The sequence below is a fragment of the Panthera leo genome, chromosome A3 (genome assembly GCF_018350215.1).
Source record: "Panthera leo isolate Ple1 chromosome A3, P.leo_Ple1_pat1.1, whole genome shotgun sequence".
Classification (NCBI taxonomy): Eukaryota; Metazoa; Chordata; class Mammalia; order Carnivora; family Felidae; genus Panthera; species Panthera leo.
In genome coordinates, this window is record NC_056681.1 from 1628667 (window position 1) to 1646407 (window position 17741).

The window sequence follows — 17741 nt, forward strand, 5'->3', positions numbered from 1 at the left end:
AACGTGCCGGCAGTCAGGGTGTTGGGAGGCCAGTGGGCGCCCCACTGGAGAGGGTATCCAAGAACAAAGGTGTAAGGGATGGCATGTGCCGCTGGCAGAGTCCGGGGGTCAGCTGGGTCTCCAACTACCTGGGCTCTTGAATGCATCCAGGCCTGGGAACAAAACCAGCCCCGTTTGCAGAGGGTACAGGGACCAGGGCAAACTCTGGGGAGGGCTGCAGGGAACAGAACGGAAAATGTGCCCCAGCCCCCACACAGAGTACCCTCCTCACTGAGCGACTACTCCTGTGTCCCCAGACCACACCTGCAGGACCCCAGGGCGGCTGGGCCAGGATTGCACCCTTAGCCCTCAGGGGTACCCTGCTCCTTCAGCCATTGTCACTTTAGGAGGGTGTGTCTCAGTACCCTCTGGGGGAGGAGCTTAAACAGGCTCCCAGGCCCCATTCCAGACCCACTGAACTGGGGTCTTGGGAGCAGGCCTGCACTCGAAGTCTGAGAAGTTTGAGAACTGCTCATTCTGGGCAAAGGCAGGATACAGGGCAATGGCTGGGCCGGGTAAGGCCTGCGACAAATTGAGGGTGCAGGTCTGACAACGGGAGCACCACTCCCCCTCACTCACTGGCCTGCCCACCTGCTGGCCCCAGAGATCAGAGGGACTAAATGCCCAAGAGGGAAGCTGGGGCGGGAGGTGCACGTCTGTGTGTGTGTGTGCGTGTGTGTGAAAACTCCTATTGTTAAAAGTTGCTCTGATCTGACATCAAATAAAAGCTGTGTGCGGACAAGCATGGATGGGGCTGGGGAGCAAAAGATAACAGTCCTCCATCACTCCGTTCCCCCATCACCCCCTTCTCAACTTCCTCGTCTGACATCAGCTCAACTGTTAGCTACCCGTTTGTCAGCTGCCCACCTGCCAGGGCCCCCCCTCTAGTACCACTGGGCAGGACTGAGGGTCCACTCTGTGTCTAGGCACAGCACTTCACAGCTCTGGTCTCACTCCTTCCAGGAGCCCCGCCAGTCACACACAGTGCCCCCACTTCACAGACAGAGGGGCTGAAGGTCGGGGAGGGTAAGCAGCTGACCCAAGGTGGCCCAGCTGGCAGGTGGCAGAGGAGGCCGAATCCGGAGCTCAGGCTCTTGGCTGCCCCAGTCGCCATGCTGCCCACTCCCCGCGCACCGGCAGGTAGCAGCGGCAGTGGGCACCACCCATGGGCACAGGGACTCCCCAAGAGGGACCTTCACAGGGCAGTTCTGCTGCCCGTGAGTGCCTGGCGGCCCGCGTTCGGTCCTCATTACACATTTGGTCAAGCCCCACTTTCTGCCTGACGGGAAACTGTCCGCTCCCTCCTAAGCACAGGAGAGGCCTTGAAGGCCAACTTGGTAGGGCATCGGGAAGAGGAAAGAGGACAGGCCGGACGCTGGGAGAGCCTACCTGTGATGGCAAATGAAAATCAGTGGGAGGGGACATGGCCACGGTGGGAGGTGGGTACGGGGGACTGAAGGGGGAGTGGCCGTGCAGCAGGCCCCAGCTGGGATGGGAGACTCCCTCACTCATCCTGCCCTCACACAGAAGCGCACAGCCAGCTTGCGTCTGCCCCGCCCCGCCCCACGCCCTCCCCAGCAGGGGCTCAGAAGGTTCCCTGGATCAGGGTGTGTGCCCAGCAGCTACACGCAGAGGCACTACTGGGCCAACCCAGCAGCAGGTGCCCGGATCTGCAGCAGCACTGCTGACCCCGTGCTGGGATGTCCCTCACTGAGCCTGAGTAATCCTGACAGTACCCTGAAGTCGTTGTCTCAGGCAGAAAGTTGGACAGAGCAGACGAGGTGGTGGCGGGACCCTGTCCACCCCCCCCCCCAAAGACACAGATGGGCTCCTGGGGGCTCCAGAGGGCAGTACCCGAGCATGAAGCCACCTGCTCTGAGGTCAGGGTCACCTGGGTACAGAATGGGAAAGTGAGGCCGAGGCACCACGAAGGCTCAGGTCACGTTGCTGCTGAGGGAACTGCAAGACCCTGCCTGAGACTGAAGGCCCAGCACTGCCCCCATCTGCGCGTGATCCCAGGCAAGTGCCTTCTCCCTTCAGACCCTCAGTGTCTTCCTCAGTCAGTGAGGGAAGCCAGGTGGCACCACCTGCCATTCCAAGGAGCCTTGGGGCTCCTCGAGGAGATGACCCTTTGCAAGCTGAAGCCCCCTCTCCTGCAGAGGGCAGGCGGCACAGCTTCCGCCCCCACACCCCAGCTCCCAGCACCGACACACACCCCAGAGGAGACAAGCGCTGGAGCCTAAAGACTCAGGCTCAACGGAGGCTGACCACGAAATCCGCAACCCAGCAAGAAGAACAGGGCGCCAGCGCCCCGAAGCTCCTGCTTCCGAAGCGGGGATTCGAACCTTAGGTGACACAGCTGCCTTGACCGCCGCAGCAGAATTGCCTCTAGGACCCAGGGAAGCCGCCCACCGTCCTCCTCCCCCTCCCCCCAAAGCCAGCGAACTCCGCGGTCCGCCCACCGCGCCGTGCGGGCCAATGAAAAAGCACGACAGCGGTTCATTTGCATGCGGGGCGCCTCGGCCAATGGGCGGCGTTCGCGGGCGCGTGCGCGCAGGTGGGGCGGCAGCGGCGGGCGGCCGGCGGGCTCAGTCCGAGGATGGCCGCGGCCGCGGCGGGTGGAGCCCCGGGCCCGGCCCCCGGCCCCGCCAGGGCCCCGCCGCCCGCCGGCCCCGGCCCCGCCGCCAGGGTCCCGCCGCAGGCGCCCCGGAGGCGTGGGGACTCGCGGCGCCGCCAGGCCGCGCTCTTCTTCCTTAACAACATCTCCCTGGACGGACGGCCCCCGAGCCTGGGCCCGGGCGGAGAGAAAGCCCCGCCGCCGCCGCCCCCGCCGCCGCCGCCGCCCGCCGAGGCCCACGAGCCGCCCGCGCCGCCGCCGGGACCCCCGGGACCCGAGCCCTCCTCCCGCGGGGCCCCGCCGCCGCCGCCGCCGCCGCCCGCGCCCCCCGCCAGCCTGCCCGGGCTGCCCGGGATCGCGGGCAGGGCGTCGGCGCCCCAGGGCCTGCTCAGCCCCGCGCCCGCCCCCGCGCCCGCCGGCCTCGGCCTCGGCCTGGGGCTCGGGCTGGACGGGCAACGCCAGAGGTGAGTGCGGGCCCTGAGCTGCAGCAGCGCGGGGCTGGGGTGACCTGGGGACGTCGACCCAGGAGTGGAGGTGGGCCGGCGACCTGACAGCCCAGGACACTGGGTCAGGGTGACCTGGGCGGGGAGCGTGGGTCCAAGGGATGGGGGCACAGTGGGCCAGGCCCCCTCTGCACAGGACTTAGGGATCGGAGTCACCTGGGGCCCTGTCGGCACAGGACTTGGGGATCAGAAGGTGACCCTGATCTCCTGTGAGCCGCAGACACAGGGCTGGGGTGTCCTGGTTTTGCCAGCCTGAGAAAGAGAGTCTTGCTTGGGACCGGTCAGTCTAAGATGTGGGGGTCAGCATCCTCGGGGCTTGTCCCCAGACACCGGGGCCACGGTCCCCTTAATTCTGCCAGCTCCTCAGCCCTCATCAGCCCCCAGACACACAGCCCTGCCAGCTCTGGACACGCCCCTCCCCAGCCCGCCTTTATCCTGGACTCTGGATTCTGGAGCACTCTTGTGTGGCCCCTTGCATTCCCTACCTGGGCGACCTCTCCATGTGGGCCAGGGTTCTTCCTGCACCGTGACATCCAGTTTCTGAGTCTTCTGTACCAGGGCCAACCTCCCAGCCTGCCATCCCACAGCTCCCGCTCCCTGGTACACCCCCTACCTCTGTGCAGACTCCCAGCCCTCCCCCCCGCCCCCGTCCCCTCTGGGTTCAGTGTCCCTGGCCCTGTCACACCCCAGCTTGCACTCACTCCGCCTGCTCGGATTCCATTTCTAGGAAGCCCTCGGCCCATTTCAAGGAAGCCAGATCAGCCCCCACCCTTGAGCCCTGCCCCTCCAGTGTGCCTGTGCCCAGAAAGGCCTGGCTGCCAGACGCCCCGCCTCCTGCCCCGGAGACCCTTGCCCAGCCTCCTGCATAGCTGCAGCTTTGGGTGCCCCTTCAGTACTGCTGCCACTACCCTGCCTCCTCGCCCCTTCCTCCAGGTTCCGGGGCTATCCCATGCCCTCCCACTGCCCACCTGCACCTTGAGGACCCATTTGGGGCCTGGCACTGAGGATGGGCTGCGGTCACAGTCCCTCTGGAAGGCCACCGTGTGCAGGACAGAGCTGCAGGGTGTGCGGAAGGGCCCCAGTGCGGAGCCCCGCAGCCCAGGGCCCTGCAGAGGCCGGCCACTCCTGGGGTCCAGAGGCGGCTCTTCTCAGCTGGAGGTCGTCACGGCTGCACGCGCCATGGTGCCTCCCACCCCCGGCCCTCAGACGGGCATTGGGGTCTTTTCTAGGGCTGTTTTGGTTGGGAAGGTTCAGTCCGGAATACAACGCTTGGCTCTCACTTTAGGGTCAGAGCTCTTGTGTGTGGCCCGTGGAGAAGCGCTTGCCGAGGTCACTGTCCCACCACAGACGGAAGTATTTCTAACCATACAGAGGAGCGGCTGCCTCCTGGGCAGGCCGGAAGGACACCCTGGACCCCTTCCACAAACAAGCCTGGCTGCGCTCCGGAGGCGCTTGGGGGGCTGACGGGGGCCAAGGGATCAGAATCCCCAACACGCGGCAGCTCGGCAGCCCGCGTCCGGTCCCCTGCGGGGTGACGTGAGGGTGCTTGTGCGAGAGGAGGCTGACACCGAGAACCAGCTAGTTCCCTAGCAGGAGTCCATCTGTTTTAAAAACAGAGCCCCGAAGCCCACTTGCCCTCGGCCTCGAAGTGGTCGAGGACGGTCCCCCCTTGTGCCGGGCGGACGGCAAAGCCCGTCTGTCATGGAAGGAGTCGTGGGGCTTCGGAGGGAAGGCGGCTCGCCTGGAGACGGGCCCCAGCTGGAGAGCGATGCGTGTGCTCCCCGCCGTGTGACGCCGGCCGCCCCCTGCCCCTTCCGTGTGCATGTGCGTGTGCGGACCACGTGTCTGCTCAGCAAGCAGGCCGCCCTGCTGTGGGCCAGACCCTGCGAACCAGCCTGGCCAGCAGCCTGCCAGGGAGGGGCTTGGGGGCCGTGGATGCTGGATGCGACGCCGTAACCAGGAGCCCTGCGAGGCCGCGTGGCCCGTGGTGTCACCGCGCGGCCCATTCCTGGGGTGGGGGAGGGGGGGGTGCAGGGGCCTGAGCTCGGGAGGAGGCTGGCTCGGGATGGGATATGGTGTGGGTCCGGGTGCCCTTCGGTCTCCCTGCTGCGTCCACCCCCATCCCCGTGTCCCTCCACCCCTGGCGTGAGCCCGGGTCATGAGCCCACTGTCCCTCCCGGCGGACAGATAGCGGGCCCCCCATGTGGGGACTGTCCATGTCACTCTGAGTTCCCCAGGCCCAGAGACGGGCCCACAGAGGGAGTCGCTGCGGAGTGCGTGAGGGGCGGCTGGCCTAGCAAAGGGGGCTCCTAGCTGCAGGCTCAGTCGAGAATCTGTTGTTTTCCAGGAGCAGGCGGGGGGAGGGCCTCTTCCAGAAGTCTGCACCAGTGTGGTGCTTCGACCCAGGCCTGCAGAACAGACCTGTGCCCATCAGGGGCTCTGTGACCGCTGGCAGGAAGCAAGGCCCCACTGAGCCTCAGTTTACTCCTCTGTGAAGTGCTTCTGCCATACATACTATGAACCCGAGGGGCTGTGTGAGGCCAGGGGAGGTCACGGGCTCGGTGAGGGGAGGCAGTGGCCAGGGCCAGGCGAGCAGACGCTTGTCACAACCAGGTTACCAGCGAGTGCTCACATGCAGTCCACAGCAGGAAAGCTGTGTTTCACACTCAGGGTTGAGTCTGGCGTGGTTTTTCCTGCTAAGCCAGTGAGCAAGTCATTGGAATCCCTGTTCCTCTCGAGCCCCCAACTTGGCATTTATTTTCATTTCAACACTGCAGTCGCTTACCACGAGCAGGCAGGACGCTGGGCTCCTCCAGCCGGCAGAAACAGGTGGCCCCCGCCGGGCCCTGTGCCTTCCTCTCTCGCTGCCAAAACAAAGCACCGTGAGCTGGGCGGCTTTGAACAACACAGGGCTTCCTCGCACCGTCTCAGAGCTCATAGGTCTGAGGTCCCATCTGGAGGCTCCAGGGAAGGGGCCTTCCTGCCTCCCCCAGCTCCTGGTGGCCCCAGGTGTCCCTTGGCTCGTGCGTGGCCTCAGCCCCCCAGTGTCGGCCTCCATCTGCACGTGGCTTCTCCTGGGTGTCTCTGTCTGCACCTGGCGTTTTCCCCTCCTTAGAGGGACACCAGTCATTGCCCACCCTAATGGCCACATCTTAACTTGGTCACATCTGCAAAGATCCTACTTCCAAATATGGTCACGGTCACAGATATCAGGGGTTAGGACTTCAGTGTAACTTTTGGGGAGCCCAGCTGAGCCCACCACAGTCCACGTTAGTGTCCAAGGCACTCGTGACCAGGAAGGTGAGCCGGGGCACGGGGGAGCCCAAGGACATTGCTGTGTCAGCTGGGAACGCAGACTCTCGCAATCCTGGAGGGTTCGCGACGGAACGGTGCTGAGAAGGGGCTGAGCATTTTAGCCGCCATGTTGGCCAGGAGCCACCTCGTGTTCCAGAAGCTGCCAAGCTCCTGTCCAAATTGAGCCAATTTCAGTGGCGCATCTGGCAGTGTGCTCCCAACTCTGATTCGGGGGCTTCTTGCTGGAGGACAGCCAGAGGTGGCAGCCAAGGTTAGAGCTTAGAGGCGCTGTCCCAGGGTGGCTCAGAGGCCTGCGACCTGAACCCCAGAGACCACACCCTGGGTCCCATGGCCAAGGGGTCTTGAAGCCTCCCTGAGCGGTTGGCTGGAATTTGGGGTTTGTGCTTTGCCTGGCAGGGACTTGGCGAGATGGGGCACCCAGGACCACCACTCCCTGGACAGGTGTGCACCAAGGGTCTGCGAGGTCGGCCGCTGCGCTCGGATGGGCACGGAGCAGGAGAGCGTCTCGGGTCATTGGCACTGGTACCTGTCAGCAGCCTGCTCTCAGCTGGCCTGACCCCTTCCCTGGGCCCCCCCCTCAGTTTGGGTGGTCCTCGGCCCTCAAACAGACCTCAGGTGGGCACCCCTGCTCCGTTGGGCGTTTCTGTAGTTACAAAGTAAAGGACGTCCATCAGGTGCTAGAAACTAACAAATAGCAATTTCTCTTCCTGTCTGTGTTTCACGTTTCGTGTTTCGGGGGCAGGTGGGGGGTAATTCTGAGAGCGAGCCGGAGAGCCAGCAAGCCGTGGTCAGTGCGGTGGGCACCTGTGCCCTCGACAGCCTCTCCCACACCCCTGACCTCTGGCCCCTTCTTCCCCAGAGAGTCAGATGGCGAGTAGACACCGTCCCGCATACACTGACCTGGGCGCCACGGAGAGGCTTCTGGGCAGGGGAGACCCGTGTTTGCCCAGACATCCAGGGCTGGGGGGTGAGGCGATGCGGGGGGCAGAAAGCCCGAGCTGTGTTCTCTGTAGCTTGTTCGTGGGTGGTGTTTTTCAATGGGGTGTAAAATGCAGGCCCGGCTCTGGGGGCAGCACACGCCCCCCCAGAAGCTCTCCGCAGCCAGTACCCCTCGCACACCAAGACCCCCACTTTGTCACCGGCAGCACGTGATGTGCGGGCACAGAGAGGCGACCACACGCAGTGAGCACGGCGTGCCCGGCCTCCTGCTGACCGCGCCCGCTGCCCCCAGCGGGGAGTGTGCTTCCGCTCCAGCTGCCACAGGGCTTCTGTCCTGCCTGCTGGCCGGACGGACGCCTTTCTGGGTGGCTGTGTCCAGAGAGGCTGAGCCGGGGCACCCGCGGCCAGAGCCCGCCCACGCTGGGTGGCCCATCCTGCCGGAGCTGTGTGTGAGGCCCTGCTGGTCTCACCTTGGGAGTCCCCGGAGGGCTCCACATTCCTCCAGAGGAAGCCACCAAAAGACCGGCCAGCAGGTTCTTTGAAAGGGGGCGCTGCGTAAGGGACGGCTGACGCTGCTCCGTGTCCTGGGAAGGGCGAGCCCCTCCTGACCACCAGGGGAGGCCCTGGGAAGGTCCTGCGTGTCCACCACCGGGGCTCTGGCCTCGCCTGTGGCTTGACCGCCGGCTGTCCTGCTGCCTTTGCCGCCCACGACGCGGTCACCTCCACACCCAAGGACGTTGAGATCCCTGGGAGCCTGCAGGCTGCTCCTCTCCTGCCCACAGACTCACTCGCGGAACGTTCTGCAGCTCACCCCGCCCTCTGCGGACGGATGCGCCCAGTAACGCCGGGGAAGCCGTAAGCTGCACACCCGGGCCTCCCGTGTCCCAGGTGCCCACCCAGACCCACGGCTCGGGGCGCCCTGATCGGGGGCCACAGGTGCTCATCCACGCACTAATGGCATCTCTGGAATGGAGGCCAAGTTCAGCAAGGGAGCACCCGAGGAAACGTCTGGGGCGCGGCCTCGATTCCAGCCACCCCAGCCAGCGCTGCAGCGGTAGTGGTCACACAGACCGCCTGCCCGGGTGCAGGGCCCAGGACCGCCTTACAAGCTGCGTGATCTCGGGCAAGTTGCTCGCCGGCTCTGTGCCTCCGTTTCCCCGCCTGCGAACTGAGAGTGAGGGCACGGCCCGTCACGTGCCGTCGTCGCGAGGACCGAGCTTGTGTGTAAAATGCTCACGAGGAGAGACGAGTGGAAGAAAACCACAGATGTCTGCAAAAGCAACTGGGAACAGATCTTAACAGCTTGGTGAGCTGACTGCCTCAGCCCGGAACCCACGGGAGGAGTGAGCCAGGCAGCAGAGCGCCGTGACGCGCCCGCCGCTCCAACGGGCGCCGGGCCACAGGCCGCGTGTGGGGCCGGTGTCCACGGAGGTGGCTGCTGGCTCCGGGCTCGTGAGCCCCCGGGCGCGCAGGAGCCACCGGAGCATCGCCTGGGAAATTAGCCGAGGGAATGAGTCTGAGGAAGCCACGCGGGGCTGCTCCGTGGGGCCTGTGAGCCAGCCCTGCAGAGCAGCACACGGACACCCCCGGGGACGGTCGGGCTCTGCCTAAGCCGGTAGGTCCCGCACATCCACCTACTCACCTGGCGCGGGGACGGTGCTCACCTGCACCCACCCCAGGCTTCTCGGGACGCTGGGTCATGCCCGACGCGCCCCTCCTGCTGCCTCGTGAGCAGTCAGCGCACCTGCCGCGGAGGCCCCCGCCGCACATCCCCCGCCACCCTGGCCGGGCCTCAGCGCCCCCCACCAGACTCCCCTCGCACTGACGTCCCCCGCCCCGGGCACTCTCCTCCGGCAGGCGGGTGTCCTCCACCGCCACCAGCCCCGTCTCTGGAGGGGGGGCCGCTCTGGAACACCCGGCGTTTCGCCGGAGTTTCCACTGTGTTCAATTCTCATTTATTTTCGATAAGCTTCTGCTGTCTTTGTCATTTTAAAGAAGTAAGTGGAGTGTGGGCTGTGGCTTCGTGATGACAGCCTTGGGGCCCCCCAGACTGCCCTGCTTGTGTGACCTCGGGCAGGTGCCGAGTTGCCACAGGCGCTCGATCCGGCACTCGATCTGTGGCAGGCGGGGGTGGCTGAGCCCCTAGGGCACGACGGCTCCCCGGGGACTCACGGGCTCACAGCGACCTGGATTCCAGGCTGGCTCCACCTGGTGAGGTGGCCTGACCACACCGGGCCTGGATCGTAAGCCAGGGGTCCTGCCGGGGGACAGTGCTGCTCCCAGGCAGGCTGCAGCTCCCAGGAGTGGCGTCCTCTGCCCTGTGCCGCCCCCCACACCGGTCCCCTCCCCAGGAGCCCGCCCTCAGCTCACGTTTGGAGCGAAATAGTGCCACGGACACCGGGGCACCCACCCGGCACGTGCCGGCCCAGGCTGAGCTCAGGACCCGTGTAGCTTCATTTCACAGAACACACGGCCTCAGCCCCCCGGAGCCTCCCTCTTTTGGGGAGGTGTGGGGGCTCAGGGCTCACCTGTGAGATGTGCTTGTGACCCCCACGAGGACTAGGAAGTCGACGAGTGACCAGGTGGTGGTCTTGGTGCCAGTAACCTGGGTGCGTGATCTCGACCTGAAGGTGCAGCCCACGCAGGCTCTGAACCTTCCCGCTCGAGAAGCCCCCTGACATGGGGGAGGGGGGAGGTTGGGAGCCCTCCAGGAGCGATTCCTCCAATCCTGGAAGACTTCCAGAAGCCCCTCCCTGCCTTCAGCCTGCTGTGGCCGAGCGGGAGCTGCCGTGCCCGTCCTGGGCCAGAGAGGGCTCTCGGGACCTGCTGGCCTGAGCTCCGGGAGGCAGTGGGCAGTGGTGGACCAGGGCGCTGGTCCCCCTTGCATTGTTCTGGCACAGTCTGGTCCTGAGTCTTGCCTGAGACTCAGATGTGGCCACAGACGGGCTCCTGACACCATGGCTGTGCGCTGCCGTCCAGCGGGGAGAAGGCCGCGAGCGCGTCTCCAGGTCCGACAGCAGCCGTCTCCCCGGTCTGTTGCTGAGGCCCTGCCCTGTCTTTTTACAGACGGCGAGTTGCCTCCCAGCGCTGCTCTCTCGAGTTCCTGGAAGATGCTGTGGGATGTGCCTCCGTTCAGAGGTGAGGGTCCCGCTGGCTCTGAGACCCCGCGCGCCCCAGCCACCAGGCTCTGGGGCCAGAGGGGCTCTAGAGGGAGGGGAGAGTGACCTGGGGTTTACGTTGCAGAACCAAACACATATCCGGCTCCCCAAGACATAAAGGCCTAAAGAAGACTCACTTCATCAAGAACATGCGACAGTACGACACGAGGAACAGCAGGTACGCATGTGCCACGGGAGCAAGCGTGTGGCCGCCCAGAGGCAGAGCTGGAGTCCGATCCCGGGCCCACGCGTGCAGCCGCGGCGCCGCCCGGCACATCCGCCCTCGAACCCCGTGTCGGCGAGCGGCTCCTGCTTCCCCCAGTGTTCAAGCTCGGGTCCACCGCCCCCTTCCTCTCCGGTGCCCCGGGTGAAGGGCCACCTGGTGGACGCCAGCTTGAGTAGGAGCGCTGAGGTGAAGGGACGTCGGAAACAGAGCAGGTGTGGCGACGGAACGTGGCCGGGACAGGAGGGCAGCGGCGGGGAGGTTACACTAAAAGCCGAGATCTGGCTGCCCCAGACAAGGGTGTAGACGGGCAGCTGGGAGGAACTCCTGGGTCTGTGGGTGCTGTGTGGGTGCCCTGAAGGCATTCCCGTCGCCCGTCCCTCACGCCCTATCCTGCCAGCCCTGGGGCATCTGAGCTCGGTGCCCTTCCTGCTGGAGGCCGTGCTGCCAGGCATCCACCCAGTGGCCTTGTCAGGGAGCTCTGTGTTCTAGCAGTGGCCTGGACCCCCCAGTGTGACGGGCCCGTGCTGGTGCTGAGGAACAGGCCCAAGCGCTGGGCTGGCTCCCGGGAGCCCCGGGGGGCCGGCAGTCACAGCCAGAAAAGAGGGGAGTCTCCTGCTCCTGGAGCCGGGCCGGGCAGGGTAGATCCGAGCCCAGAGTGGGGGGAAGGGCTGGCTTTCCTGCCACACGCCCCCACGCGGGGCGCCTCCTGGCCAGCTTGGCTCAGGACGTAGAAGTAGGTGCCTCTTGGCTCTATCAGCCCCTCCAGGTAGGCTGAGGACAGGCCCCCTGAGCCGGACAGTCCTCTGGGTGCACACCTCTGCTCTTGTGTCCTCCAAAGCCTGGCCTCTCCTGGGTGAGCAGCCCCGACCACTGGCCTCCCGCTGCCTGCACGGGCCAGGCCAGACCTTCCTGTGCTGCAATCCTGTGGAGGGGACGCACCTGCGAGCGGGACCGAGCACCCTCGCTAAGCACCTGCAGGGAACGGGCGAGAGCTGGGACAGCCAGACCGACTGGCTCTCCTGTCCCCTGGACACTCCAGGCAGCTTGCGTGACCCAAGTCTAGGCGGGAAGGAACTTTCTCCTGGAAACACCTGCCACCTGCTCTGACCAACCCTTCCCCCCAGGATCGTGCTTATCTGTGCCAAGCGGTCCCTGTGTGCAGCCTTCTCGGTCCTGCCCTATGGAGAAGGCCTGCGGGTCAGGTGAGTGACCAGGGGGCCATGGGCTAGGCCCCCCTCCCCCCCGGCTCGCAGTGGCCTCACGCCGAGGCCAGCAGACCCGCTTCTGCCAGAGCGCCTCGGGAGCACCGAAGGCCATTTGGGTCCTGGTTCTCTGGGAGGGGTGTGTCCGCACGTTACTTACACGCAGTTGCCTTGGGACGGTCCTCCTCATGGGGATGCGTCCTGTGGCCGACCCTGGCGAGTGCGTCCCGGCATAGCTCCAGGAAGGTGACCGTCAGGGCGGACATAGCACCACAGGACCTGCCGTGAAACAGCAGTAGAGAAACCTGCCAGGCGAGGGGCCTGGGTGAAGCTGGCCCGGGGGGAGGCCTAGGGAGAGGCTGGCGCCGCCCCATTACTGCCAGCCTGCAGGTGTTCTCACAGGAAGTATGTGGGGCTGGGAAGGGGCAGGACTGGGCAGCGCGGGGCCCAGGGTCCTTCCCCTGTGCCCGAGGCGGTGCTGGTACAGTTCCCGTCCCCCAGCTCTGGGCCTGGCGGGCGCAGAGCGGGGGCCCCTGCTCCCCTGCCGCCTCTGGGGACAGAGGAAGGCCCGGCAGCCGCCTCCCCCCCGTGCATTGCAGTGACCTGCGGGCAGACGGCCAGAAGCAGAGGCATCCGTCGGGCGGCGTCTCCGTGTCTTCCGAGATGGTCTTTGAGCTGGAGGGCGTCGAGCTGGGAGCAGATGGGAAGGCAAGAGTGGAGGCCGCGCTCAGGCCGGGCTGGTGGGTGGGCTGGGAGCTTGTGCTCGCCCAGGCGATCAACACGGAGCTGGGTTTTTCTTGACTCCTAAAGTGCAGGGTGTCGGGAGGAAGCCACACAGCCCTGTGAACATAGGCCCCTCACCTCGCTCAGCAGCGAGCTGATGGGAAACAGCGTGAGTTGGGCGGGGGCCCAGGTGCTGCCTCCGTGCTGGAAGTCAGAGGTCAAGGGCTTCAGAGGCAGCAAGAAGGTTCCTGTGCTGCAGATCCCATGTGGGGGATGGCGCAGGTGGCATCCTGGGACGTTCTTGTTACTGATAACACTAGCGTCGAGTGTTGGTGTAACAGGGAGGGATGCCCGGGAGCGTTAGCTCTCAGTGGGTCCTTCCTTGTCCCCGTGCGGGTGGCATTCGTGTGGGGGCTGCCTGCAGCAGAAGGAGTAAGGCACAGCTTGCTTGGACTTCTGGTCTTACGAGGGGCTGTGGACCCGGGGATGACTGGGACTGAGCCCTGACACCCGTTCCCCTCCAGGTGGTGTCTTATGCCAAGTTCTTGTACCCTACCAACGCCCTGGTCACTCACAAGACAGACAGCCACGGCCTGCCACCCCAGCCCCGGCCCAGCATCCCCCGGGCTCTGCCAGGGACAAGATACAAACCTACACCAGCCAAGTCAGCACCAGCCGGCACGGATCTAGGTACCCCACGTGCCCTAACCGGGTGCCGGGCAGGCAGCCACACCAGCTGGGCAAGGGACACACTGTGGCAGGCAGACCAGAATCACACTGAAGCCCATAGCCCCCGGTCCAGACGGGGAGCCAGGCTTGGGAGAAGGGAGCAGACGGCCTGTGCTTCATCCACCCAGCAAATGGAGAGATCCCGTGTCCACACACAGCTCCGGGGCAGGGGCAGGGGTCTCTCGGTCAGGACATCCTTCCACCCAGCCCTCAGGGACAGGGAACCGTGGCCTAGAGTCCCTCCCAGACCCCAGAAGCGTTGTTCCCCAGGGGCTAGTCCAGGGTTCCAGCTGAGGCTTGGGTTGGCCAGAGCCCTGGGCTCATGGTCGGTCAGGGCTGTCCTCTGCACACAGGGACTGACGCAGGGGACACGCTGGAGTATAACCCCAACCTCCTGGACGACCCACAATGGCCCTGTGGCAAGCACAAGCGGGTCCTCATCTTCGCATCTTACATGGTACGGGGGGCGACGGTGCAGGCCCAGTCCACACGCCTCTGGGTGTCCAGGGGCAGGCTGAGGGCGAGCCGCCAGGGCAGGGCTACTGGGCCCCCCACCCCAGGGCACCAGCACCTCGGGGCAGCAGGGGGTGTGCAGCAGGCCAGAGGCTGCGCTGACCACACCGCCCTGGCAGCCTGGGTCACCACTCCGCATCCCAGGCTCTGGGACCCTCTGTCCTGAGACGTGTCCTCCTCCGATCTGCTGCCTGAAGCCATTTGCAGACCCAGGCCAGCGAGAAATCAGCCCCCAGGGTCTCGGGTGGGTGGCCCCCAGGGCTGTGCGGGGCCGACCCCTACCCTGCGGCCTTCTCTCACACAGACCACGGTAATAGAGTACGTGAAGCCCTCTGACCTCAAGAAGGACATGAATGAGACCTTCCGGGAGAAGTTCCCACACATCAAACTGACACTGAGCAAAATCAGAAGGTAAGGGGACTGAGGAGAGATCTCTGGGCCCTGCCACCGTGATGAGGCCGTTCCTCCCCTCTCCTGTTTCTGGTAGGTTCTTGAGCTTGATAAGTCCAATGTGCCCCGCCCAAGTCCCCTCCTGCTATCTGACCGAGCCAATATCAGCAGTTCCCCACCCCACCCCACCCCCGCCCGCCACCTCCATGGGTCAGGCTGCCTCAGTGCTGCTTGCACCCACACCTGCTAGCCCTGCTCCCTGATGCCCGTAACCACACAGGAGGTGGGCACTGTGGTGACCCCATCTGACGGGATCGAGGGCCGAGGAGGCTTGCCCAAGACCTCAGCGAGTTAAGTGGTGGACCGCCCGGAGCCCAGGCAGCCTGGCCTAGTTGGGACTCCTGGGGATCGCCCTTCCCTGGGCCCTCCTCGCCCCACTGTCTCACTGTCCCCCCTCACCAGCACCAACGGGCTTCACTGAAGGTCCAGACGCTGCTTCAGGGCCTTTCCGCGGTGCCGTTTCTCCCCACATCGTCTCTCTCGCAGCCACAGGGGAGCAGGGACTCTGTCCTCTGTGGTGGCCCCTGGAGGGCAGCATGGGCTACCCGGTACACCTCGGGGGAGGGGCAAGGGGAAGCCAACATCCGCCTGCTTGTCCAGCAAGCTGCGGACCCTAGCGCCGGCCGTGCCCACCTGGAGGAAATGGTGCCTTCTCAACGGCCCGGAGGGCCACCCTGGAGCAGGGAGAGGGGCGGCCACTTCCACTGCCCGTCAGCACCCGGCTTCCGTGTAAACCCGCAGTTTAAAACGGGAGATGCGGAACCTCTCTGAGGAGTGCAGCCTGGAGCCTGTGACGGTGTCCATGGCCTACGTGTACTTCGAGAAGCTCGTCCTGCAGGGCAAACTCAACAAGCAGAACCGCAAGCTATGCGCCGGGGCGTGCGTGCTGCTCGCCGCCAAGATCAGCAGCGACCTCCGCAGGAGCGAGGTGAAGCAGCTCATCGACGTGAGTGCGCCCGGCCCCGCCCCCGACCTGCTCTGGACCAGGGTGGGGCGTGGCTTGTGCAGAACCCGGCTGGGGCGGAGCGGTTGGTGCCGAGCTGGGGCTCCACATAACCTCCCTCCTCCCTCCTCCCTCTTCCCTCCTCCCGTGCAGAAGCTGGAGGAAAGGTTTCGGTTCAACAGAAGGGATCTGATCGGGTTTGAGTTCACGGTGCTGGTGGCCTTGGAACTCGCGCTCTACCTTCCCGAGGGCCAGGTGTTACCTCACTACAGACGCCTCACGCAGCAGTTCTAGCCCAGCCTGGCCTCTGCCCGGAGGGCGGCCACCCCTCCCACACCGCCCAGACGCCCCGGCGCTCAGGGCCCCAGGGATGTGTCCGTGTGAGCGGCCGCCCGGCAGGGACGCGCCTGCCCCTCAACTGATGCCGCTGTCCCTGCACACCTGCTCCCTTGGAGGGACACCGCTTTCATTCCAAAGCACACTACCCGCCATGGTACATTCCTGAGAATCTTCTCGCATTTTTACGCGAGCAAAACGTGAGGTTTTATTTTTTTCATGTGCCTGAGACCGACCCGATCCTCAAGTGGTCATTTCGGCATCTTTACTTTGCACCGCCTGGTCTTCCGCAAACCACCACAGCCACTGCGCTCGCATCGCAGAGATCTGGGTTTCCAGAGCCTGCTGAACACTCTGGAATTGCAGAAGTTGGCGTCTCGAAACGTTAGTCTTGGCTCTTTCCGGTTTTCGTTGGTGGACACAGCTCCCTCCCGGCCCAGCTGAGCCCCTCCGGGATGCCCACTGGCCTCCCCCGGCATCCTTCCACAGGCGGAGCTCTGGCATCAGTGCAACTAGGGCAGACTCCGGTTTCTCTCACTTTTTACTCCAAGCATCGTGTCACTGTGAAATCCTGATGCCCGAGCGTCACACACGCCAGCAGGCCTCCGCGCAGACACTAGCCCACCCGAGGGGGGACCCACCCTTCACCTCTCACCGGGAAACCCTGCTTGCCTGCGACACTCCGGACCTTCAGGATGTTTGTTGGACTGCTTGCTCCTGGCTCTTGATCTTTCTAAGCAATATCGTGATGGAGAAAACCAGTGTATTTATTGTTACTTGGGATTTGGTTTGATGGGTCTTAAGGGAACAAAATCTGGTCGAGAGCAGTTGAGGCCGTGACTTGGAACACCACACTTGACTCTCAGGCAGGCAGGAGGGGGGTGGGCTACTCCACAGCCCCCACCGACGGCCCCATCTCCCTGGGGGGCGGGTGCACACACCTTTCTTCGTAGGCAGGACGCAGTCTTGGCTGTCACACGAAGCCCAGGGAGTGGTGGTTGTCACCTGTGTGCAGGCCGGTGCCCCTTCTCTCAACAGGGCCCGTGTTCGGCTTTCCCAGGTCTGCGTGTCCTTCCTGCACGTTCTGTGACCCGGTTCTCCAGCTCACTGTCCCGTCAAACACTGAAGAACCAAGGATGATTTCCCTCCCTGGGTCAGCTGGCATTAAAAATGACCACGTTGGCTGGGCCATTAAGCTGCTTCCCTGCCGTCCTACAAACCTGTCAGTCTGTGCGACAGCCCCACCCCGTATTGTGTGTGAACTGATGCTTTTGCCAAAAGGAGACACCGGTTCTGCTCATCACAACGCTCAGGCACCGGCGGCTCAGCCTGGACCCCAGCACCCGTGTCTGCATGCAGGCCAGCTGTTCCTCTTCCCCCGGGGGATGGAGCCCAAGCCTGTATTCCAACCCTATTTATTGTGGGATAAACTCCCTGTCCCCCTCGACGGCCCCTAATGCACACGTGTCCCAGACGGACGAGGGTGGGAGGGAGCTGAGATACAGGTGCTTTTCTGCTTTCCTCCTGGACAGCAACGTGTGCAGCCCTCATATCTCAAGGCCACTCTAGCGTCACAAGCGCTGGAAAGGACGGATTCCCAGACTTCACCTCAAGAGGGCGTGCGTCCTCGTCCGCGACAACTTCCGCACGGGTGTTGGAACAGCTGACAGCAGTTTAGGTTTCTGTGTTCCCATAGTAAGATTTAGTCCTTCGCAGACCTGTAACTCTCCCTTTGGTGTGTCCTGTCCTCGATGCCAAAAGCTGCTCCTGTGGCGGTCAGTGACCACTGCAGCAAAGCCAGTATTGAAGCCAAACGTGTCTGAGCCCCTCACACTCTAGATAGAGCCCAGACGTCTAAGAGGCGGCTCCGAAAGCAGCTGTGCGTTTAAAAGTGCGCTAAGCGACTATCTGACCTCAATGTCAAGTCACGTGTCATTTGTTTGCAAACGGTAATGTATTTGTGGTTCAAAGTAAAATGTGATTTTGCAAAGTATGCCACAGGTTGCCTCCTTTCAGCTGACCAGCGGCGTCCAGCTTTACAGCAGCCC

The 17741-nt window shown here is 64.4% G+C and overlaps 1 protein-coding gene across 1 annotated transcript; it reads left to right on the top strand.

Annotated features, from left to right (window-relative positions):
- Positions 1-2638: 2638 nt before the first annotated feature.
- CABLES2 (Cdk5 and Abl enzyme substrate 2) lies at positions 2639-17678 on the top strand. The gene is made up of 10 exons (XM_042930466.1): positions 2639-3120; positions 10480-10551; positions 10657-10749; positions 11922-11999; positions 12599-12707; positions 13247-13412; positions 13805-13908; positions 14269-14375; positions 15156-15360; positions 15511-17678. Exons 1-10 carry the CDS (start codon positions 2639-2641, stop codon positions 15649-15651), a joined length of 1557 nt encoding a protein of 518 aa, XP_042786400.1. The 3' UTR covers positions 15652-17678.
- Positions 17679-17741: the final 63 nt, after the last annotated feature.